This window comes from Ischnura elegans, chromosome 5 (assembly GCF_921293095.1).
Source record: "Ischnura elegans chromosome 5, ioIscEleg1.1, whole genome shotgun sequence".
Lineage (NCBI taxonomy): Eukaryota > Metazoa > Arthropoda > Insecta > Odonata > Coenagrionidae > Ischnura > Ischnura elegans.
The window spans coordinates 123,245,886-123,269,914 of NC_060250.1; the positions used below are offsets into that span (position 1 = coordinate 123,245,886).

At 38.5% G+C, this 24,029-nt stretch overlaps 2 protein-coding genes across 2 annotated transcripts in view; both read left to right on the top strand.

Moving 5' to 3' along the window:
- The first annotated feature begins 4,682 nt into the window (after positions 1-4,682).
- On the top strand, positions 4,683-5,384 carry LOC124159519. The gene is made up of 3 exons (XM_046535382.1): positions 4,683-4,870; positions 4,966-5,152; positions 5,236-5,384. The coding sequence occupies exons 1-3, from the start codon at positions 4,787-4,789 to the stop codon at positions 5,301-5,303; spliced, it is 339 nt and encodes a 112-aa protein (XP_046391338.1). The 5' UTR covers positions 4,683-4,786; the 3' UTR covers positions 5,304-5,384.
- A 218-nt stretch (positions 5,385-5,602) lies between these two features.
- Positions 5,603-24,029, top strand: part of LOC124159518 (WD repeat-containing protein 75) — a 45,539-nt gene continuing 27,112 nt past the window's right edge. The window contains exons 1-10 of the mRNA XM_046535381.1: positions 5,603-5,910; positions 6,003-6,201; positions 6,303-6,574; positions 8,528-8,715; positions 9,337-9,492; positions 11,645-11,847; positions 16,051-16,235; positions 16,403-16,563; positions 19,103-19,301; positions 22,531-22,709. Of these exons, the coding sequence (XP_046391337.1) occupies positions 5,804-5,910; positions 6,003-6,201; positions 6,303-6,574; positions 8,528-8,715; positions 9,337-9,492; positions 11,645-11,847; positions 16,051-16,235; positions 16,403-16,563; positions 19,103-19,301; positions 22,531-22,709 (1,849 nt within the window). The 5' untranslated portion in view covers positions 5,603-5,803. The remainder of the gene's footprint in view (positions 5,911-6,002; positions 6,202-6,302; positions 6,575-8,527; positions 8,716-9,336; positions 9,493-11,644; positions 11,848-16,050; positions 16,236-16,402; positions 16,564-19,102; positions 19,302-22,530; positions 22,710-24,029) is intronic.

Sequence of the window (24,029 nt, forward strand, 5' to 3'; positions counted from 1 at the left end):
AGTGTAAGGTCTTGGAGGGAGAGAGAGTTTTCATTGGTGAAAAGTGGACTATGTACCACTCTCTCCGAACTGCAGATTATGCCTCAGCACCAACTTCCCCTGGATTTCCAGATCCAAGTATTCCTCTGCCGTACTTGCTATTAAGTAATTCTTCGTTAAAACTTCCGCGGGTGCTCGTCATTATGATTAAAAACTTTTGGGCTGTGTCGCCGCGTCAATTATTGGGTGGCCCCTACGTTTCCCAACCGATGCTGGTCGCTTTTTCAAGGCATTGTGAAGAGATGGGAATTTAAGATCTTTTATATAGGCGTCTGTGTCAGGAGGTGGAGGGAGGGGAGCCGGAGGTTGGGGGAGTGGGTTGCTGCTTGTTTTTTCTTACTACTGGTTGCCAAGTACGGCTAATTTTAATGCCGGTGTTTCTGTTGAAATTATTCTTATCTTCTTTGGATATTTCAATGGCTTCTCTGACGAGTCTCTGTTTAAAACCTTTAACTCTGGCGAGGATTTTCACTTCCTTGAGGTCGATGATGTGGCCAAGCGCTGCGTGTTCGGCTACCGCGGACTTTGTTGATTGCCCCAGTCGAATCGCTCTCGCATGCTCTTCTAGGCATGTTTTGACCGACCTGCCTGTTTCGCCGATGTAGTTCTTCCCGCAGGTCTGGCAAGGAATTTGGTAAACCCCTTCCACTTGTAGTGGAGTTCTATCCTTGACGGTGTGTAGGAGATGCTTTATCTGTGTGTGAGGCGAGAAGATTGTCCTTATCTGGAATTTTCGCAGGATATTTCCTATTACGTCAGTCGTCCCCTTAATGTATGGCAGGAAGGCTTTCTTATGGTCGCTGAGGTCGTTTATGGATGAGTTCGTGGCTTCTGCGGTGTTGTTTTTCATTTCGTTCTTTTTGATGATTTTATTAAAAGTGCGAGAAATAACTCTGTCGTCGAATCCATGTCGTAGAATGGCCTCAAGCTTCCGTCTCTCTTCGGCAAAGTTTTCCTGGTCACTTATTGCGTAGGAGCAGTGAATCAAAGTGTTTACCACTCCATTTATCACCCAAGAATTGATGCGGCGACATAGCCCAAAAGTTTTTAATCATAATTGCTATTAAGTCTTGATCTCCTGGTGGTTCAGAGAGCAGAGTTTGGAGAGTAGAGTTCCAAGATTCAGAGTCTCCGTGCCTTTGCACGAAAATCCTTTGTGCAAAAAACCTTCTCCTGCTAAGGGCTTTTCATTGCTAAGTTCAGCAGATGTTCTGAAGATTTGCGGAGGAATTTTTGGGGGGTTTCCAGAAATTTTGGGGTGGGGTACTCTAAAAAGTGCCACAGAAGTACATATAGAGTGGAGTTGAAAACATTACATTGTTCTAGGAACGATTTCCTATGAATCTCACGCTGTTGAGACTTGGCTGCTCAGATGTGGGGCAACTGCGATGATGGGTGTGTTTTACCCAGGTCTCCATCAAATGTCTTCGGCATTGCCTACGTTGTTTAAGAAATGGATAAGTTGTAAAGTGGCTAAGAAATAGCCTCTCCTGTAATGTATTCTAATTAATTAATCGGGAACAAAATTACACATTTGGATGCTGCATCAGGTAAGTGTGCCTGTAGGGGCTGGTAAATGCTTGAGGAGAAAAAAGTAGTTTCGGGGACAAATTTGGGTGGTACTATATTCCCTTTGCTTTTTAATATCCTGAAATTCACCTCTTCCTATCCAAGGAGAGGTTATCAAGTACATAATAGTGTTTTTATCAATGTAATGGTTTTCATAAATTGGCTCAGAAAATCTGACCAACATTTTAGTTGGAAAATTAGCCACTCACTTTGGGTCAGAAATGGGTTTCATTTAATGTGCTGTGACTTCTTAATAAACCTTTTACCATTTAAAGACCCACCATTCTACTAAAATCTTTCAACGAGTTGAGAATAGCTTCAATCAGGTGAGGCTTGTATCCAAATATGTAATACATATTTCAAGACATTAGATGAAAATATCTTCTCCATTGGATTAAGGTCTTAATCAATTGAGACACTCCTCATACTGCAAAACAAAGAGTCCTTTTGCATAGCTATGTATGTATTGATCCACTATTTTTCCTATAACCTCTCTTCTTAGATAATATTACACTGTCATCACCATTATCCTTTTACAACTTTTTTGAAGTCTCCCCCACTATGCACTGAGGACATGTTTTATTTAATTTTTCTACCCTTTTTAGTAAACGAGTAAGAAATGTCCATCCTAAATTCACTAATTTTTCAAACCTACCTCTATGGACCTTCATGTAGTTTTCCTATTAAGTTTTACAATTGGCATCATACTCCTATTAGTCAACTATGCTTTTACAATCCCATAAGTATCCTCCTCAACCCAAGAGCATTTTCTGTAAAAACATGTGCTGAAACTTCTGCGGACAGTATATGTTGCTATTATATAGGTATGCAATCACTGTACACAGATTGGGTAGTCTTTAATGCTGACCATATTGGAAACGTTACAAATGCTTGTACATGCTGACTTTACTTGTGAATATTGCTAGAATTTGGAGCATTGTGCTTATACTCACAATCTTCAATTTTATTTTTAAATTTCCTCTCCTGCTGTTTTTACTGGAATCCAGGGGACCTTGCAATACATAGTGTGCTCATTGCATGTGCGACGAAGTAAACTTTTAATTCCCATGAATGGTGTTGTGCATGGTGGGTGTTGGTGATGGTTCACCCACTGTCAAACATTTCATAGGTGCAAGAAAAGTTCTCGGCATTGCCACGGGGTCAGGAACTGTATTACTGCAGATGTTTTGATGCCCAATTCGGCTATCGTCCTCAGGACTATGAAACCATGAAATTTTTCATGGCAGCATGAAATATTCAATCACATCTTTTTCCATGAGGGACTCACTATTCTTTGTTTTAGCACATTGGTTGTTAAAATCTGCATTGACCCCAATAGTGCAAGTGTGAGAGCCAAAAAAAAATGGAAAGATCTAATACTGCCTCTTTGTAGTTATCAATGCTGACAGGGGTTGATCCAGGATTTTTTTCTGGTGGAGGCACAAGGGTCTGGCAGGTCTTCTCATATTTGTGCAATCATTGCAACAATGTGCACAAAATGCAACAATTATTGTAGAAAATGTTCTTCATTTTGATACAAATTATTGAGGCTTTACAATAAACAAAATAAAACGAACTTAATGATAACCATATTAAAAATCTTGTCTATTTTTTAAGTGTCTGGGGGACACGTGCCCCTCCCCCTAAATCCACCTATGAATGTCGGCTACAGGCACGGTTGTGGATAAGCAGGGTTAATACTGAACAAGTTCTCAGTGATTTTGTAGTTTTTCATGTGAATTTCATCATGAAAAATATTATTATCCCCATCATCACTGCTATAATTAGTGAATGCTGATAATGTATACATTATAGAAACTACAGTTTTTCACCAGGCTATGCCTTCAGATAGTTGAAGAGATCTGAAATTTGTGTAAACTAGCTGTAATATTTTTCATGAGAAATGCGCTGGGTCATTACATCTATACTGTTCTTTGCAGGAGTGGATCAATGGATAGAATTGCAGAAGTGGACCCTTAAGGGTTGGGGCAAAGGGGGGAGGGGCTCTCCTCACCTGTGTTTATTTAACAACTGAAAAAAATAACCATTTTTTCTAGTATAAATTGGAGACGGGGGGTTATGACCCACCCCCATATCCCTCCCCTGGTTCTATGTATAAGTCATTCAAATCCTAGTTAAGGTTGCTAAATAACACATGATGAGGATGAATGCTTCTTATATCTTTGATGAAATTGCAAATGAAAGTACACGTATGCTATGGACTTGCAAAATTGTTTCCCCATTTCCAGATATATAAATAAAAATATGCCAATTTTGCTGTGGTGTGTACTAGCTGGTACCACTTGCTGGTGCTTACCGATCATAGCCTATTTGAGTTGGCCTATTGAGAGACATGAACTTATGAGGATTTAATTGGTGACAAGATATATCTTATAATGGCAAAGGTGCCTCATAGGTTATTACATAGTGTGTCTGAGAGCAAATTTAAGGAATAAAGAATTATTCACAAGGGAGTACTGCTGATGTAGATCTAGCTAGCAGTCTTTATATGCAAGAAGAGTAACACTTAATAAACATTTCATTTTTTAGGCCAAAGTGAAGGATAAATCTATTCTCACAAGTCCATGCTTATATATCCTTAGTAAAGGTTGTTGGAAAGCATTTAGAATAATCTATTTTATGGATAAAATACCAGTAATGTTTTGATGATAATGGGGTATATTGTGGACTGGAATTTAAATCCTAATTCATGTGATTACAAAGCGAAGCGCATACACATGGAAATGGGTCTTTTGAGTAGCATTTTTTTCAAGAAAGTCGTGATTGGTCTTACTAAAGACGTATGTAGTGTAATTTTTAAAATTTAATCTTTGATCGGTATAAAACATTTAAGACCGATGATTATAATTTTCTCTTTTATATTCTCCACAAAGGCTGTTTTAATGGCTTCCTAAAGTCTCTTTTTTCTCACCTGTAATTTTAGACTAGTCCAATATAGTCTCTAAATATATATATCTAACGTGGAGGTTTATTTTAACCGAAGAATGCCTACTTTTTTAAGTGTGAACTGCAAATGAGTTTCATTTTACCCGCTCTAAAATTCTGATTGGTCCAAAAAACCGCCAAACCTGTCTTTCGCATTCTATGCGCATATGTTACGAAAGTTAGTGCCAGTCGTGTGAATATCCTAGTGTTTTACTTTATAATTTGGGCAGAAATGGATCAGAGATTTCGTATTAGTGGGTCCTTACTTCCTCGTCACAGTGGGCAAAAGGTTATTATTCTCGGGAAGGTTTGTAATGTAGGTATTCCTATGGTATTTTGACGTTTAATTTGACGGCTTCTTTTGGCGGTGTCTGACGGCTTAATGAACTGCTGCAATTTTATCCTTTTCAGCGTGACCCAAATGGCATGTCCTTCGACATGATTTCTTCTGATAATACCACTGTCACTGTGAAATTGGATGAACCGCTTCAAGAACCTGTGGAAGGGATCGTAGAAGTCCATGGCGTTGGCATGGGAAGAAATGTCGTGAAATCTGAGAACTATCTTACCTTTCCCCCAGAAGTTACTAATAATTTTGGTATGCATTGTATAAAAGCGCGTGTTTAAATTACTTTATTCATACCTTTGGCTTTTGATGGCAATAACTCTGGTTATTCACAGATATGGCAGCATACAATGAAACTGTAGTCATCATCAACACCGAGAAGAATCCTTGGAGACAAGAATGAACTGTATTCAATGCTTATGTCATTTATGTATAAAATATGTCAATTAATTGGTATTTATAATAAAATGTGTTCTTTTATGAACTAGTTACTCATTTGGAACGAGAACATTGAAAGGTCTGTAATAGGTTGTACAATCACTGCGCTTGGTGGTAACTTTCAGCAAACTGTAATTACAGTCGCTCTGAATAACTGGATGGATTTTCGAGATTCTTACCGTTTTGCAGACGGGAACGTTTTATTTAACGTCAACTAATGTCTTTGTTTACAAATACGTAAATTATTACGAATGTTACTTAAAAAAAGAAGTGAAGAGCGCAAGCCGCCTTCCTGTACACAAGGTGCCTGTTGTTGCACGAGAGCTGGCCGGTTCTATCCACGCATCCGAAGAGAATTAGACATCATTATGTGATAGATGCAAATTCATGTATTTGCAATACATTATTCTGCTTCTCAGGTGGCCATAATTTATTTCTGACGTTTTTAGTTACGTTAGAATAGAGATGACTGATGCACGGAGCCACGTGTGTGAAGGTGAAAGATTGGTTTTGAAAAGGAAGGGCGGTGGAAGTATTGTGTCGCTACCTCCTGTGATTTCCAAGGATTCAAAGTAAGTGATGGTGTTGGAAAAAATTCATGCGGTGCAGTTTATATTCCTCATTCTTCATTTATAAGATATTTCCTTCACGAAATCTTTTTCAGGGTTTTGTTTGTTGCTTGGGGTAATAATGTACGAGCCTACAGCACCCAGACGGGGAATTTTCTTATGGAATACTGTGGTCTTTCTCACCGATGTTCCAGTTTCCAGTTACTACCCGATGTAAACTATTTGGCCGCATGCTCGGAGACAGGAGAAATAATATTCTGGGATTCGAGTTCTGGAGTAATCCAAGAGGAAAGAGTGAGTATTATTATTTCCGGATAACCCGATTGAATATGTCATTAGTGCCTCCGCGCAATTATGCGCACCGGGTATCTGATAAATGTACATTTTTCTTGTAGCAATTGGAGTTACTTCACTCCGCTTTAGTCAGCGGCTCTCATTTTCTCGGTAAAGAGAGAGACATCTTAGTAGTCTTGAGTAAAGATGGACGAAAATTCGACAGGATGCTAAGGTACAAGTCTTCGTGTAAAGACTTTGATGAAATGGACGTGAAGTTGAACAAAAAGCCAAGGTCTTTTGCTGTTGGAGGACATGAAAGCAATCTGTATTTGGGGACGGTTCATAAGAGTACCGTTTATGCAGTGGATATCCGGAAAGGAAAAATTGTCAAGTGAGTGACTTATTCCTTTATTACATTATTTTATTTGTAAAACTTAACTGAAAATACTAGTGCCATCTTTTAAAACATGTGTCTCCTTTACCTCTGTGGCAAGTCCTTTGATGCGATCTTCAGTTCATTGCCCTTGGTCAGATTCGTGGTGCCCATGGATGATTCTGCATATTCTTTATGAGATTCGATCCAGGGAAGCTAATCCCCAAAAGGTTAGAAGCCTTATTGATGAAGACTCCAGTAGTTTCCAACTATTGACTCGTTTGGAACCCTTTAGAACCCCAGTCATTGGCATAAATTATCATCAATAGAGCGATGAAATTGATTTTATTTTGTGGGCTCATTCATCAGTACAAGATTGTGAAGTTGATTTATTTGATCGGCATTTTCTGTTGCTTCCTAGAATGACATAAAAGTAACATTACCCTAGTTAAGAGAGAAAGTTTACCCGATCCTTGCAAGTAATGTTGCAGGATCTCCTATGTAAAAGTTCCAAATCACACAGTGCTTGAACTTTTATTTGCCATAGGATAATAGCATTATTCTGTGGACTTTATATTTATTTATTTCAAAATGCTCAAAAATGGCACCAAGGCTTTTTACTTACGGCAATATAAATATTTTTTTATTTTAGAAAAAATATGGACTAGAAAATTAATAAAAACAGGTTTTTAAGTCTATTAAGGGAATGCAGGGAAAATAGGGTACACATTAAAACAGACAGCAAGGAAGAAAGGTCAAGTGAGGGTGACAGGGACAACAGGAAGTTGAAGCTAGGTTTTTGGGAGACAGTAGAACAGGGAGTGCTGGGATGTTGATAGCCTATATGAAGGATTGTAAGCAAGAGACTTGCATATGGTACTGGGAGGAACACACAGAGGAAAGAGGGGAAGAAGAGTTTTGGGCCCAAGATTACCACTCCAAATACTGTGAAGGAACTTTGAATCACATAGCATGAGTCAGTGGAAGAGGTGGGGAATTCCAAGGGAGGAAAGAGTAGATTCTCTGGGATATCTGTGGGAGGGAATGCGGTGGTTGGAAAAGGTGTTTAAAGGACGATGAATGAAACTCTAAGTTGTGGGACAGGTGGTCATCCATATTGGGGCTCAGAATTCAAGGATTGGGAGGATGCAGGCAAAAATAATGACCGGAGAGTAAAAGTGTCTTCAATGTCAGTGTGGCAGTAAAATGTCCGACAATAGCCGTAGCTTTCCTTAAGATGTGGCGTATGTGGCTGTGAGTTTAATGTCATTCTAAGCCTAGGTCACACTGAGAACTATCGTAACAGATTGGATTGTTTTAAAAGGAGTATGGGTCACAAGTAAGACTAAGTTCAAGATCACAGCTGACTTTGAGGGGTTAATTTGAAGCTGCCAAGAGGAGCTCTGAGTGTGGACTGAGGATAGGGACGCTAGGAGGGAATAAGAATCCCAGAGAAGTATGTTAATTCTTATCGGATAATGAATGATTTTTTCTTGGGTTTCTGCAAGGGTATGAAAATCTGAGATTGCCGGCATTTCAGGTTCCGTCTCATCTTCCATCCTCAAGGCTAATCGAAACATCGTAGTTCTTAGACTTTCTTAGACACGGAAACCCGAGAAAAGTTTATTCATTCTTTTTGTTGGGAAAGTTTTAAATCTTATCAGATAATTTAAAAAAAAAAGTTCAATCTATTAGGGTGAAAAGTACATTAATTTCTGTTCCCATTTACTTAAATAAATTTAGGCGCACTTTTGGGGCCTATTGAAAACCTGTGGTAAGAAATTTATCAGAATTAATGGAGACCACTGTCAGTGAAAATGTCGGCAAAATGATGCAGAAAATGTTGAGCTTACCTATGGTTAATTATTTTTGTTGAACTTAGTTTATGCATGATATTTTGTTGATGAACTTATTCTTGATGAGAAAATTCTTTAAACATTCTCATTGATTTATTAACATCTATTGCGGCAGGCATTTTGTCCATTCAACAAGGAGGTACACATGCATTGCAGCTCACAAGAGGGAGCAGATTCTGGCAGTTGGTGGTATTGATGGATGTATTACAATATGGAACACAATATTTAATCCAAACTTTCCTCCAAGATCCATTTACCATTGGCACACTTTGCCTGTGAATGCTATCTGCTTCTCGGACACTGGTGAGTATGCATAATTAAATTGACTTCTGAAGTGCTAAAACTGTAATAATTTGTAGTTTGGGTAGCATAGTGGGTGGAGCGACTGAAGGATCTTAGGGTGATATCCTGAGTGATACCAATAGTCTTTGAATTGTGAAGTGGCCCATTGGAAGAAACTGGCTCCCCTATCCTTCACACGTGAGATGTACCCTAACCTATCCAAACCAACCTAAGGATTGAAGTACTGTGAGTGATGTTTCAGTCAAGCTCTTACACTGCAATGAAATGGCATCGTATTTATGCTTGTGTTTAAGACTTGGAAATTTGGTTTAGGGCTCTCCTTATTTGCATATTCAATCCCTGTAAATGTCTGCAATGTATCTAAAAAAATTCAGTGTGTTAACTTTGGAGAACATATTGTTGTACTTGCTAGAACTGGGTGGCCCCTATAAAACCTTATTTACCTTTTTGTCTGGACAATTTTTGAAGTTCGGCATGGGATGAATGGAGAACTTGAGCATTTGCTGAAGCTGCCGTGCTACCTTTAGTGGATGGCATATCTGATGTCATAGTGACAAAAGTTAATTTGATTGCTGTGTTTCTGAATGTATTCTACAAGTATTATTTTCATTTATCTTTTAGGAACGTCTATGTTCAGTGGAGGAGGAGAGTGTGTTTTGGTCAAGTGGCTGTTGGATCACCAGGAGAAGAACTTTGTTCCGAGGATGGGATCTCCAATATGCTATTTGGCTGTTGCCCCTGAAAATCAATTTGTGGTTGCATCAATGGCAGATAATAGTAAGTTGTGGCTTCATGAAAGCTTTCATTATTAGTTAATTATGGGTTCATATTTTTTAGTATCATAAGTTTACCAAATTGAGGAGAATTCAGGGAATTCTAATAGAGGTCTCCCAATGTGAGGAGTCTTGTAAACTCCTTGTAATGAAATAGTTTGTTGTAAAGGATAACATACCTGACCTTCAATCTGGATTCTTTTGTGGCGAATTTCATCCTACTTACAAGGGGATACCACGTACCTTGCTCCGCCTTTTTCAATGCCATATTTTTTATGCCATTACATTGAATGGGCCTTACTTTGGCGGTAATTAATTTTCATGCGGTACTTTTAGCAAGCCATATATAATCCCAAAATATCGCACCTTTTAGCAGTTGGTGTAGTGGTAGTGTCGTCGACTCTCACCCAGGTGGGCAGGGTTCGAGACTTTGTCATGGCAATATATTTTTTAGTCTTCATTGTGATCTAATGGCGTCAAGTTTATCAATAATTTTAATTGCAGCAAGCAGAAGCATGAGACAATTTTTTTAATCATCATAATGGCATTTAGGTATATAAGCAGTTTCATTTTGAATGTGTAGATATGGCGGCTACACTTGCAAGGGCTGGTGTGTGCTAAAATGTTAATTTTTTCTTTGCTTATACTGATCAACTTCCACATAAAGAATGAAAACCACTTTTTGCAAGAGCACATGCCATTAAGGCTCGTGGCGAGTAGCAATATGCGTACAGATGTAATTAATAAGACCATAAAGCAAATATAAATTGCCATATCTCTTGAACACTTGTAATTCACATTACTCCAAAGAGAGTTGACTTTCACAGTACATAAATGCTAAAAGAACCATTCCAAAATATTTTTTCAATTAACAAATACGATGAAATAGAAGTTGGCATTTCAATATATGTATTTCAATTAACTTCATCACTCTCGTATGATCAAAACAGTCAAAGGCTGCACATTGGGCCTTGGGCACAACGAGACACTTTGGCTTGGGCCACAATTGGACAGATTTCAGGTGTCTCAATGTGACCTATGGAATTGCACTGTTTAAAATTCAAAACTTCTCAGGTAAAATCAACTCAGGTTTATCAAATAAATAAAACAAAAACACTGCTAAACTTGAAAAAAATCTTAATGCTGACAAGATCTATTAAAGTTTTAAGCAACTAATCTTTTCATGCCTGAAAATTTGCAAAAATTGATTAGCTTCTTAAAGGTGACTTTCACACCATCTAGGCATACCAATAACCATTTATCAAGTTACTCATTGTGTTGGAATTGCTTACAAATAAGCTCTTATAAAAAAATTTTTTTTTAAAACCAGCCTTTATATTTAGATTACAGGGGATGAGCAACGTTTATATATGACACAAAGCAAAAAAACTCAGTGACCCCGAAAAACCAAAAGTGACGTATTAAAAAAGTCACTTTATTTATTAAATTTTCAGTGAATGGTAAGCCCCCTATGTTTCAAAATGCCACCCCTATGCTTTTAAATGCCTACCCCTATGTTAAAAATGCCACCCCCCTATGTTAAAAATGCCACCCCGTACAAACATGTTTTGGGGGGCTATAGGTTGACTGGGGGGTGGTTAAAGGGGGGTTGGAGAGAAAAAGTTATATTTTCATGTATTGTCATCGGAAATGAAGAAGTGTGCAAAATTTCAGCGTTTTTGCTTCACAGGAAGTGAGTCAAATTTCAGTTACAAGATTTGTACCAGACAAACAAACAGACAGGTTGGTGAGTTGATATAAAGGCTGGTAAAAAGCTATGGCTCCAGCTAACGATCTATTTAATTTTTTCAATTTATGCCATTTGGTTAATGCTTCATATATGCGAAGTATTATAAAATGTGTAATGATAATAATGTGACCACATTTATCATAAACATACTTGATTATCCATGTTTGTTGATCAATCATATGCTCAGGGCAAAAGTTGACTGTGCATTAAAAATATCTTTGTGATATCAACTCAGGTTTTTATCACATCTACCTTAACGGGCTGGTGAAATGGCATATCATGTATTCTGTTTTATACTTACTTGAAGTGTTTCTTAAATATGAAAACCTTAATAATGATCTTTATTTTACTTGTTTTTTTGTATTTTGTTTTTATTGTATAATCATGTTCACTTTCTGTTAATTAGGTATTCAACTAATAAGTCCTCGGTTAACTGTTGAGAGAGTGATCCAAAATTTTACTTGGAATGTGAATATTGCAAACAAGGAAACTAACTACAAGGGAATCAGGAGGATGAGGTTCGATCCTCGAACCAAGAGTCTGGTGTTGAATGGCCTCTCAGGACACTTGCAGTTCTTCTCCACTTATTCCAACAGCCTGCTGTATAATGTAAGTCTTGCTGTTGACCCATCCCTTGATGTTGTTTTTATGTCTTCTCACTGAATGTACCAGGGTAAACTTAAAAGTAATCTCCAAATATGACATTTATTTAAATTGATGGATAAATCGTTAGAAAGGTCTTGGCTCCAGCTATTTTTTTTGATGTAGTCACCCTGGCACCAGATGACTTTTCTTATCTGCACAATGCAGGGGCGCAGCTAGGAATTAAGGCTGGGGGGGTTTAGGTGTGGCAACTAATACCGGGGTGTGTGGGGGTATGGAATACCCACCAGGATAAGCGGTAGGTGCGAGATTAGTAAATTGCGGAATTTAAAGATAAACTGTTCAAAATGGTGAGTTTTACGGCTTTCTGAGGGATATTTTATTAATCCTTACACTATTCTATTATTAATATCAATCCTATTAAGTAAAATGGATAAAACTTAAAAATTTCTCTGGGCTCTGGGGGGGTTTTTAACCCCCAAACCCCTCCTCCCTGCACTACTGGCACGATGAACTTTTGAATACTGTCGTCAAACTAGCTTCCGTCTGTGCTGCGAAGGTAAGCATTGACCTCCCCTTGCACTTAGCTGTCTGTCACGAACTTCGTCCCTGCTAGGTGTTGCTATAGGGCGAGCGACATGTGGAAATCGCTGGGTGATAAGAGTCCAAAAAAATCATCTCCTTCCTCTTCAAAATGGCGCAAAACATCTTCCACACATTCCATGCGCTGCATCTGGTGGTCAACAGTGAGCTATTTGGGAATCCACCTGAAGGTGAACGTTTGCGCAGCCGGAAAGGAATTTGTGGCACTTCTTATAAAAGTTTTTAACAATCATACATTTTTCACCGTAAATTTCAACCAATTGACGATTAATGGCGATAGATGTCACCTTTTTCCCAGGCAAAAATGGTATGACTATATCAAACCTGGTTGGAGATGTGAGGGAAGCCCCATGGAAACGGCTGCTTCATGTGGCGACGCAACGACTTAGGAGACCTTATTTTTAAGTTTGCCCTTATAAAAGTACATAGGGGGACTTTGGTGGGGTGTGTTTACAGAAAAAGTTGGTCGGGGTAGCTGCTAGGGCACCATCATGTTTGTGGGAGAGGAAACAAGATGACGAAGGGTGGAGATAGGATAAGCTATAGGAAACATACGGCATGTAAAATATATGGCCTGTTGCAATACATGCCGCAGTAAGCTTGGTTCAAAGTTCCCTAATGTGGGCTCACTTGGAATGAAGTTCGGTCATAAGGAAGTAAACCTCTGATCTCCTCAACTTTGTTTTGTACTGGCTCCAAAGTACTTAAAATATTTCTGGGTGTAGAGAAGACTTCACTGGGAAACGTAGAATAATTTACAAAAAAAGGCAGTTTATTTTTAAAGGCAGTTTAGTTTCATAAAAATTTACAAATTACATCAGGGCAGTGATGCACGTGGCTATGGGCACTGTTGTGCCGGTACACCCCAGGGTTACCCATAGGAGTTGGGTGCATAAGGAAATTTTATCTTTTCTCATGACGGAAAACAGTTTATGGGTCCTTCCTGGGTGCTCTGGACATAGGTCCCTCAACTTCTGTCTGAGTGGCCCTGTCATACTTTATTATGGATGCACATTTACCCTGTCAGAAAGTTTGCTAGGGATTTTATTAGATCATCATTTGAGAGGGATGATCTTTGATATTTTTTACTTTTTCCGCACTCAATTCATAAAGTGTCATACTTCTTTCCTGTATTTTTATTACCAAGACGTCTGTGTGGTACCATAAGCAAAATTATTGTGTAGTGCCTGTAGTGGCCCTTGAGTTGACCGGAATCCCGGTCAAGGCGAATGATTTTTCCTATATTAATATAATAAAACCTAAAACAAATTTCAGTACTATTTGGTCAATTTTTGATCTAGTCTTCCTCACAAAGACAATTAATCAAGTGAATTGTTCACGGTGCAACTTTTCTTGCTCACTCTATAATATTAATGCTTGAACCATTGATATATCTACCCTGTACCATTTCCTTGATTTGGTTTATCAGAAATTTTGTACTGTTGAAATTGTATTTAATGTTATGTAAAATGCTTAAAAAGTATAAAAAATCGTGAAATGTGCACCAAAAAATATTAAAACACTTAGAAATGTGCAAAACTTTTAACATTATAACAACACCGCCAAGATTTTCTATGACACCGAAAACATATAGTTTTAAAACAAATTTTTGCAAAAAATAAAACCACTTCATGGATCTTTACTTGTAAGTGGCATTTCAAAACTTTGCTGTTATTTTATTCCTAAATAATTATTAAGTTTTCTTACCTCACATTACTGTGGAAGCAAATTCTTCTGCTGCATGCTTGGTCTCTCTTTCTCATAGAAAGTATGACTGCAATGCAAGTTATGAAAAAAAAGTCTGCAAGATCTATGATGTGTATTTCCCAAGAAAATTTGAATCAGAGGTGAAGTTGGCTGTACTTCGCCGAGCTTAAGTGATGTTGTTGTATGGGAAATGATGATTGCCCAAAACTACCTGTGAGAACACTTTGTTGATTCTTGCAATGTGCTGAACATGACTGTATCTACCTTCCATCCTATTCCTTCTGTTATCTCTCACCCTCCTCGTACTTCCTCCAAGAGGAGAAGGCTTCTCCCTCTCTCTCTGTAATGCTATTTTATTAGTTTCCCTACATGCACCTGTAACTTCTGGTTTTAATGTCTTTAGAGTTGGTGATATGGTAACTATAATTTAAAACAGCTATTTATGTATATGTATTTAGCTTTCTGATAAATAAAGGTAAATGTTTATTTTAATGTAACCATAGTTATTCACTCCTTAGTGGCATTTATTTTGGATGTCTATTTTTTTAATCATTGCGCTTATGAATATTTATGCTTAAGGTAGTTGAGTTAACTGCTGCTCCACCATGCATCCTGACCCATGGATGTAAGGATGATAGAGGAGTGCATCTGAGGCTTTTTGGATAAGTTGCACAACTGTGTTGTCTGCTTATTTTCAACTTGCCGGTGATGGATAAATCCATTATGATGTGTGGTTGGTGGCAGCACATAACTTTGTATTTGTATAATAGCATTTGAGTAACTTACCTCTTGTGCTGGTTTTATATTTGATAATAAGGGTTATGTTTATGCTTTAGGTAGTTAACTGCTGTTCCACCATGCATCCTGACCAATGGCTGTAAGGATGATAAAGGAGTGCATCTGAGGCTTTTTGGATAAGTTTGACAACTGTGTTGTCTGCTTACTTCCAACTTGCCAGTGATGGATAAATCCATTATGATGTGTGGTTGGTCACAGCACGTAACATGGCATTTGTGTCGTAGCATTATTAAATATATTATATTATTTGAGTATCTTTTGTGATACCTAACATTTTGTAAGGTGCCAGTATATTTGCTTTTAAATTTACGTGCCGTAGTTCCAATTGGTTGAATTTTCATTTTCTGTCGAAGACTTCTTTTGGTAGTTTACTATTTGAATATAAGGGTTATTTTTATGCTTAAAGTAGTTGAGTTAACTGCTGCTCCACCATGCATCCTGACCCATGGATGTAAGGATGATAGAGGAGTGCATCTGAGGCTTTTTGAATAAGTTGACTACTGTCGTCTGCTTATTTTCAACTCGCCAGTGATGGATAAATCCATTATGATGTGTGGTTGGTCGCAGTGTGTAGCCTGGTGTAATTTTTTCAATGATTTTTTATTTCTCAATGATTGGCTGTTGCTTGGTTTTTCAGTGTCTCTGTTTAAAACTTCTTTTCAAAGGAATTTGTGCCTCCTCTTAATTGTTTCCCATTATGCTGTTTGCATTTTCTCCTGTGGTATTACTCACCTTCCTCTACTTACCCTCTTCTGTGTTTGTCATTGTTCAGCACACCTGGAGTCCAGAGCTTCTTGCAAAGTGCTGGGCTGCCCGTGTGAAAGGGTAATCTGCCTGCAATTGCATTGGCAATGATGGGCTCCATGGGTAGTCATTTGGTCTGATCCCATCACAATCTACACTGGAGTGTGGTTTTCTCAGTCCACTTGATAGACATGTAGATTGTTCCCAGGTAGTAAGTGCCATCTTTTTTATAGTTGTTATTAAAATATTTTGGTATTCTTGTTTGGCACTTAAAAGGCATGTTTTTCTGCACCAATACATGTAGTAAAGAAGCAGTAAATGTAGCTTTTAGAATTTTCCATAATTTATTTTCTCCAGCTGGATGTAGTCGGCCAGAACTTCCTTACTCAAGAGAATAATAAGTTTATTTTCAACACTGAAGTCATGCACGTGGCATTTACATGCAATGGAAGTTGGATGGCAACAGTTGAAGTTAGGAAGGATCCTGATTCAGCACTGGAATCAAGGCTGAAATTTTGGAAGTTTAATGAGAACAAGCAGAAGTAAGTGTAATGAAATGGGAAGTTAGATGACTATTTGCATGAAATCCTATTAAATTGCCAGTTATTTTCTGTATAACTCAACTTGATGGAAACTGTTACTTCTTTTATTTGCACATAATAATTCTATTACTTTATTTATCTTATGATAAAGTGTTTCTTTCTTTTAGCTTTGCCTTAAACACTTGTATTGAATCACCACATTCTGGGGAGATATATGCCCTTGAAATGAAACCTGGGACGGAAGACTTTCACGAAGTAATGGCTGTCACCTGTGGTGATGATGGAAAGTTTAAGATATGGAGTTTAGCGGAGAGTGCAGCTTCTCATGGTAATCATTGCTGACATGTTTAGAAAATATGTACATTTTTAGTCTTACAAGGGAAGTGTCCAAAATCGGGGTACCAGAATTCAATCAAACTTTGCAGTGTTATAATCCATCAGGCACTGCTCTCAAATCACGCAATATAACCTCTTGGTTACCGAATAAGCACGTGTAAGAGGCACACCTTTTTTCCCAGCAATTGCAGCCGAAAATGAGGGTGTGCCTCCTACACAAACTTTTTTCTTCCCTCCCTCCCCTTTACCGGTCGCAAGTCCAAGGGGAACTGAGTGGCCTTGGTTTTCAGCTTGAGTCAGTCATCTGAAACCCTGGGTCAAAAACAAGCGGCAGGCAGGGGAGTTTCTCCCTTAGTGACTAATTTTTAAAATTCTCCTGTTTGCTTTTCTTGTAAGCATCGCGCCGTCACGTCGGTACCCCAGAGGTGAATATGGAAAAGATCGCGCAAGGTTTTTCGCTCCAGAGGGCGCGCTAAATTTACTGCCACGAGTGGGCATCCCGCAGCATTTATACTGCCTATAGTAATCGCTTATCAAATTTAGAGAAACGCGTAGTTTTGAAGGACATACCTGGGTAATAGTCAATATCTGTCTTGCCGAGTAATTTCCATTACGCTTAGGACCTGATTTTACAAAAATCATCTTCAGACACTAATATGAGTATTATTGCAATTGAAAATTATATTGATGTCAAAACCTGTGGTTTAAAAAATCCAAACGAGTATGTTCACTGTTGGACTAAATTGTGGATAGAAGAAATCAGAAATGCTCATAAGTAAAGAGTGCTGAAGGAGAGGTCGAGGGGAAGGAGGCACCCTCCGTCTTCGAAGCAACGAGGCTACGAGCGAAGGAGCAAGGGACGAACACATCCGATCTTGCATGTGACGTCGTTGCCTTCAAAGCGAAGGGGCGAAGGCGCAGCAATGTGATATACGCAGTTTGCGTTGCCTGAAGTTTCCAGTCAGGCTCGTCTTGTTTGAATGCATTTATGCTACGCTTGTTCCTTCAGAAATTGTGCTGTTTGGATTATTTTGAATATTAGTAGCCTTGTTGTAACTATTTATATTGGTGTCAAACAATTAGAGCTAAAAAAATTAAATTCTGTCAGATATGCGTCGCGTTAGATCTCTTTCTTTTTTTGAACCTGGTGCGTGTCATACAATTATTGAAAGCTATAAAGATATCTTCGGGCTCGGTAGATGAATCACCTAGCATGTGGCCTCCAGAAACTGGGAGATCGATCAAGGTCAGTTGGTGAGACGGGGTAGGGATGAAACACGTTTCCATTGTTCCCCTGTAACTTGATATTTTCCTATTTTTGTGTGGGGTCTCGGAAAGTAAAAAAAACGGCAGAGGCATTGGCTGATGGAGGGCCAAGTGTGGCTCCGTTAAATCTACGACGTGGTTATTATCCTACGGTGCTGAGATTGCCCCGATTGTTGTCCAAGCTCTTGGGAAGGTTCATGCTATGTGGCTGTCGTGTTTTGACTTAAAATTTTCCACGGCTGCAATTCTATTGCAATACTCCTGCGAGAGCATTTAAACAAAATCGTTCGTGAATAGGGCAAGCATCGTAGAGCAACGGCGTATGCGAAGAGAAGATTGGAACTCTCATGCCACTCCCTCTCCCCTCCTACTCCCTCTCATGCCGCTATTACCGCCGCAGTTATCAAAATTTCCTTTTTCAATTAGTACTGAAAGAAGAAATTTCAATAACTGTCGATATTCCAGGCGTACGTCTGCAACACCGCGCGATAGTATAAAAAAAATGCTGTAAAATGTTTTTCTTCATAGCTTCGATGCTCAAAATAGGGGTGCGCCTCTTACACACGCTTATACGGTATATAATCCCCACATGGAGTTATGTATCCCCCATGTGGGGTTTCGTAACCAATGCTTTAAAAAATGCATTTAAACAGTTACAGGTAAAATGTAGTCCCATCCAAACAAGATTAAGTTATGTGTTACTATTATCTAGTGATTACAGTGTTTGATTTTCATACCAAAGCACTTAGATCGAGTCTTGGGCATATTTTTTATGATTTCTTTCTACTTTTCCTTTTACTTGCCTGCTTATTCAGAATCATTTTCATAATATTCACGGAAAATTTTGTTTCTGTGCAAGGAAAGTTTCTGTGTGTAAGCAGTGTTTTCCCATCTTTCACATAAGAAGCCTCCTTTGAATTATGTTTTGACCGTGTCGCAATACGATGCACTTTTACTACACATATGCGCTTGGTTTCCTTTCATGTTGCAGTATGATTTTATGGACTCATATTCTTACAATTCAAGCCTAGTTCTAGGCAATGGAACTCCGTAACCATTGGTAACACATAGCTTAATCGTGTTTCGAATGGATTGCATTTTACCTTAGAATGTTGACTATAAATTATGGCATCATTACTCAGACTCAACCTAAAAATTTTAGTTTTAGACCAAATAGATTTGATTTGAAGATTTTGGTGTTCACAAAGATGATACTCATATTGAAATCAAGGGAATAATTATAAAAATACCTTTTTGTCATGCAGAGGATAAGGTGGATAGTGGAGAGGTGTGGCAGTGTGAGAGTGTCGGGAGTTACAAAGGCCTTGCTGCTGGAGACGTGGGATTCTCCTCTGATGGCTCCATTTTGGGTGCTGCCTTTGAGTACACTCTTACATTATGGGTTCCAGATGCTCCTGAATTGAAGGCTAGCCTCACTCATCCTGACTTCCATCAAAATATTCGGTGAGTTGTAGTTGCTTTTGCGGGATATAATTACTTACCCAGTGATTCAACCTGAAGGCTGAATTGGGTAGGTGTACTTATACAAGAGTGGTGAGCATCAGGAAAAACCTGGAATTATCTTGGAATTTGGAGATTCTGGAAAAGTCGAGGGATTCTTATAAAAGTCCAGGAGAAACTGGGAAAGGATATTCTCCTAATTTTGCCGTGGATGCATCGTTAGTCTTTCCTTAATCTCTTCCATTTTCTCCCTAATTTACCAACTAAAACTAATTTTTGTTGCTTAAATGTTTGGAATGTATCTCATCAATTTGTGGGACTTTCAGGTATCATCCTTATTACTTTGATTATCAGAATTGTGCATCTGAGCATTAAAGCATACACCTTATAAGATGCTGCTACACTCCTCTTTTCTGGGGAGGCATTATGGAACATATATACAGATCAAAAATTTTTCAAAATCAACAAATTTTCCTTAACCTAGATGATTTGGCGACTACCTGAAATTTTCATGGTCCTAAAAAATCTTTTTTTGCTCTTTTCAATTCAAGTTGTGTGTTAATTTATTAAACCTCAGAATTCTTGAGATAGTAAATGAGTCATAATTTATGAGCGAGCCTTGTGTTTAACTGTGTTACTTGGCTGCTACCTCATTTGTCCCTCAGAGAGGTGGGGTAAGCTCTCAAAATATATGATTCATGGTGTTGCTGCTGTGTGGTACAATCATCTTTGAATCAATTTCTACTCTAGGTATTAGAAACCTTCTCTTCTTTGAATTACTATGCAAGTCAAAGGGGGACAATCATGAACTAGTGCTCACATGGGTGTTATTTTGATAGCACTCCATAAAAATTTGAGTTTACATTTGTACATGCTTACAAATTTAAAAGGCCTTTTGTGATGAAGATACTTTCATTATTATGAGTCCTGGATTATTGATCTTCTACTGTAGTTGGAAAAAGAAGCTGTAAACAGGAGGAGAACTGCCTTGGGTCAATTTGACCCCTCAAAGTTTTTAGTAGCAAATACAGTAGAATCCTGATTTAAGGTTTTTCAGGGGGGACAAAATTTAAAACACTAAATGCGGAAAAACACTAAATGAGGACCTGCCATTTTTTTTCAGTTTTTAGGGTCTGTAATGATTGGAATGGCTTTTTATGAATAAAAAATATTATTTTAAGTAACTAAAAGTTGCTGCATGCAACAACAAATTCATTGATTAAATGTTATTTGCCGAATTAAGGTTGGATAATACTTTTCAGGAATCAGCTAAAAATATGGGTAGTAAAAATAAGTAATGAGAAGATGACAATTGTTTCAATGAGATATTTTAAGAAAATTATAATATTCATCAACTTAAAAGCATTCCCACACGGAATATTATTATGGAAATTAGTGATTCCATTTTACGAATATTTCAGTGGCCTCGAAGAAAATTTAAATTTTTTTCTGTAAAAGTGACATGTAGGTGACTATAGCATTTCTAATATAATAAAAAAGGTGTAAATAGGTACTCGAAAAAATCGTCATTGCATCAATGAAGATGAGTGAAATAAAGGGACAGCAGAAGATCGCTAATCCCGAATTCTAAACTACGGAATATCTAGGAAAAGGGAGATTTACTGGAATTTTGCCAATTTAACGTTTTCTGTTGCCTCGGCGAAATGAGAGATTTATGAGCCTCCTGTGCGCACATTTTGGATTTCGAGGTCATCCAAAAAAGTAGAATCTTATTTTAGTATGCTTACAAGTCGGTGATTCAACTCGATGATAACACCAGACTCGTTGTCATATCCGCGGCCTCATACAGGACGAATGGAGCCGGGAGAAGTTGCTTAGGTATGCGGCACGCTGATTACCTTGACTCCGACTCACCGTTTCTCGGCAGCTTTTAATAAAATTTGGTTGGACCTTGAATAACGATTAGCTAAACTCTGTTAAGTGAAAAGTTTTAATCTTCAATAGAACTGGATTTCATCTGAAAAATTGTCAGTGCCTCCGGAGTTTGGCAATTTCGTCCGAGTTATGATGTCGCAGTCAACCACCAAGGGATTCCTGCTGGATTTTCGTATTTTTTCGCGCTCATCTAATTTACCGTGATTATGCGGTGATTTTTTTCCAGCATGAGCGATTTATTTAGAGTCATGGACCGTGATAGTTCGTCAAAACTCCGATTTTCATTCGCTGTTGACATAAAATAGCACCAAATAAATATTTTTGAATCGGCAGCGATATCAACCAGCCGCATGTCGGTATATGGGCTCCGGGATATCTAAATTACGATGTAAAATAATGTTGTTCCGTAGGGAAAGAATGCTCTCACTCACGGTCATGGCAGGGGAAACACTTCCTCTGTTCTTTCGCTGTTCCTCCGTGGAAACTGACCTTGGAATGGATTATAAAAAGAATCTTCTAGTGAACTGCGCAAATGATATTGGGCCTCTTTTGAAAAGAGAAAGTAGCCGACTGGAAAAATATTGGGCTAAAAATGGACTACCCGTAGAGAGTAGAGTTTAAAGGGGCATAAGCCGTCAATTGAAAACATTTCGAGGAAACCATCATTGTAGCGGCCCTCGGGGTATAACTCGTGTCATCAGACGTCACGTATCATCGAAGTTCACGAAGTGAAGGATAAGGTAGTTAGAGGTTATTAAGGGATGAATTTGCTCCATTAGATCGGATCTGATACAAAAAGTGTCTGGTGTTTGGATCAGAAGGGGAGCGAAACATTACGAGAAGACAAATCACCTAGCTTGCGAGTTGAAGGTCGACCCAGCGCTGCATTCGCGGAAGAAAGCAGTTGAAGAAGCGTTCCCCGGTAGATTCTATTGACTCTTGGTAAACTTTCATGAGACTCTTCTTGTTGATGAGCAGAAATTCGAAGATTTGGATAATCATTTGCATGAGTCGTCAAGAAAAAACGTTAAATCGGGCAAAAACATCTTGTGCGGGAAAAATTTTTACGACCATAAATGTGGAAAAACGCAAAATGCGGAAACACTAAATACGGATAATTTTTACATTGCCCTAATAGGGAATGAATCGGGACCCTAAAAAATAAACGCTAAATGCGGAAAAACGTTAAATGCGAAGACGTTAAATCCGGATCCGACTGTACATAATTTTGCCCAGAAATGATGTGCTCTTATATTTGTGAAAATTGAGCCCGTATCGATCAACCGTACTTTGCCTTATTAGTTTTTCTTATGTGTAATTTTTGTTTTCTTTCCAGTCATTTACAATTTGGAAGTGGTGATTGTTGCCACTTGATTGTGTGCACACTTCCCGAGTGCATTGCTGTTTGGAATATACTAAGCTTGACTATGACTTGGACAGTTCCAGTTGAAATTAATATTCTTGCAGCAGATCCATTGTCCAGCCATATGGCCGCTTTTACACCCAGTGGAGATTGTGAGTGTATTCAATTATTTTTCTTACCTTACTTCTTTTCTTATCATATGCAGGTACTGTAAATCTCGCTGGTGAAAATGATGTAGTATTAAAGGTTTTATATGATGCAATTGTAAGCACTAAGCTTATAGGAAGGGCCAGGTTCGTAGAAGACAGAATGATATGACAAGTCTGGTTCCACACGTTTAATTGTCACTAGCAAAGATACAAACTCTCCCTCCGAGATACAGCGTAAGACTCCCCAGTCTATTCCCTCCAAGAGGCTTCCCCCCGTGTCGCGTCCGTCTCGTGACCCTCTCAGCGTCCTCCTATTGGCCGGAAAGAGGCCGCATGATTTTGCACATCATACGCCTTCCCACGCCAAGATACTGCAACGTGTTACGGCATAAAGTGTTGGAGGAATACGCGGAGACCAATTCCCACGCGAGAGCAAGTTGTTAATCGGAGTAGGGTGTCAGAGTCATGCACGAGGATGGATCCCACGCGAGAGGTTGCAACGTGTTATGAGTTTCAGATACTGGACCCATCACTCGAACGTGACTCTGCGAATCTTCCATTACACCGAGAGCGGAACCGAGCTGGCACTAGACGGCGAGCGACTTCCTTACACAATTGATAAAAGATTATTATTTTCGGTACTTAGTAGATGAAGTCTTCGCGCAACTGGACAAGCTTTGGCAGTTGGTCAAAGTAAAAAAATCAGGTTCCACTATCTTACTTCAGTTTTTTATTCTTAACCATCAGTAAAAGTAACTCTCAACAAAGTAAGTCAACATTGGTGAGATTAAGTGAGGATATGAATTGCCGAAGAAATTTTTCTTTTCTTTTGGCAATTATCTATATGTTCCCTTAAGAGAAGTACTTCTGTGATCAAACCTACCCGGCTCCTGAAAAGGTGTTGACAATAGGTTTCATGAACATTATTTGCTCCACCTTTAAAGAAATTATAATTTGCTATTGCGAGGGTTTACTTGGGCACAGTATAGGATCAGTACCAGAGTACATAGTATTTAATCTTATTTTTGTACTTTTTTATCCTTTGAACTCAATTTTTATTTTGAAGTGACAAATTTGCACTGTATAGACCATCATTGTGGATGTTGCCACGTACAGTACTATTACACTACAGTGCACGCACTATCTTAGTACACGCACTGTTACTATTTCCCCCAATCCTCCTGCAATCGAAAATTTTATGTCGGTACCCACGTCCAAGCAGTACTTCTAACATTTTAATGATTTGAGTATTAGTAATAGCTTGGGCATGCATGTATTGTTAATGTGATATATGCCCAAGTTAAATGAAAGGTCAAAGATGCC

Bases quoted from the DNA above. Each gene is read 5' to 3' on its own strand.
- LOC124159519 (XM_046535382.1), top strand. From the start codon at position 4,787: ATGGATCAGAGATTTCGTATTAGTGGGTCCTTACTTCCTCGTCACAGT. The intron at 4,871-4,965 runs GTAGGTATTCCT...TATCCTTTTCAG, and splicing joins TTCTCGGGAAGGTTTGTAAT to CGTGACCCAAATGGCATGTC. The intron at 5,153-5,235 runs GTATGCATTGTA...GGTTATTCACAG, and splicing joins AGAAGTTACTAATAATTTTG to ATATGGCAGCATACAATGAA.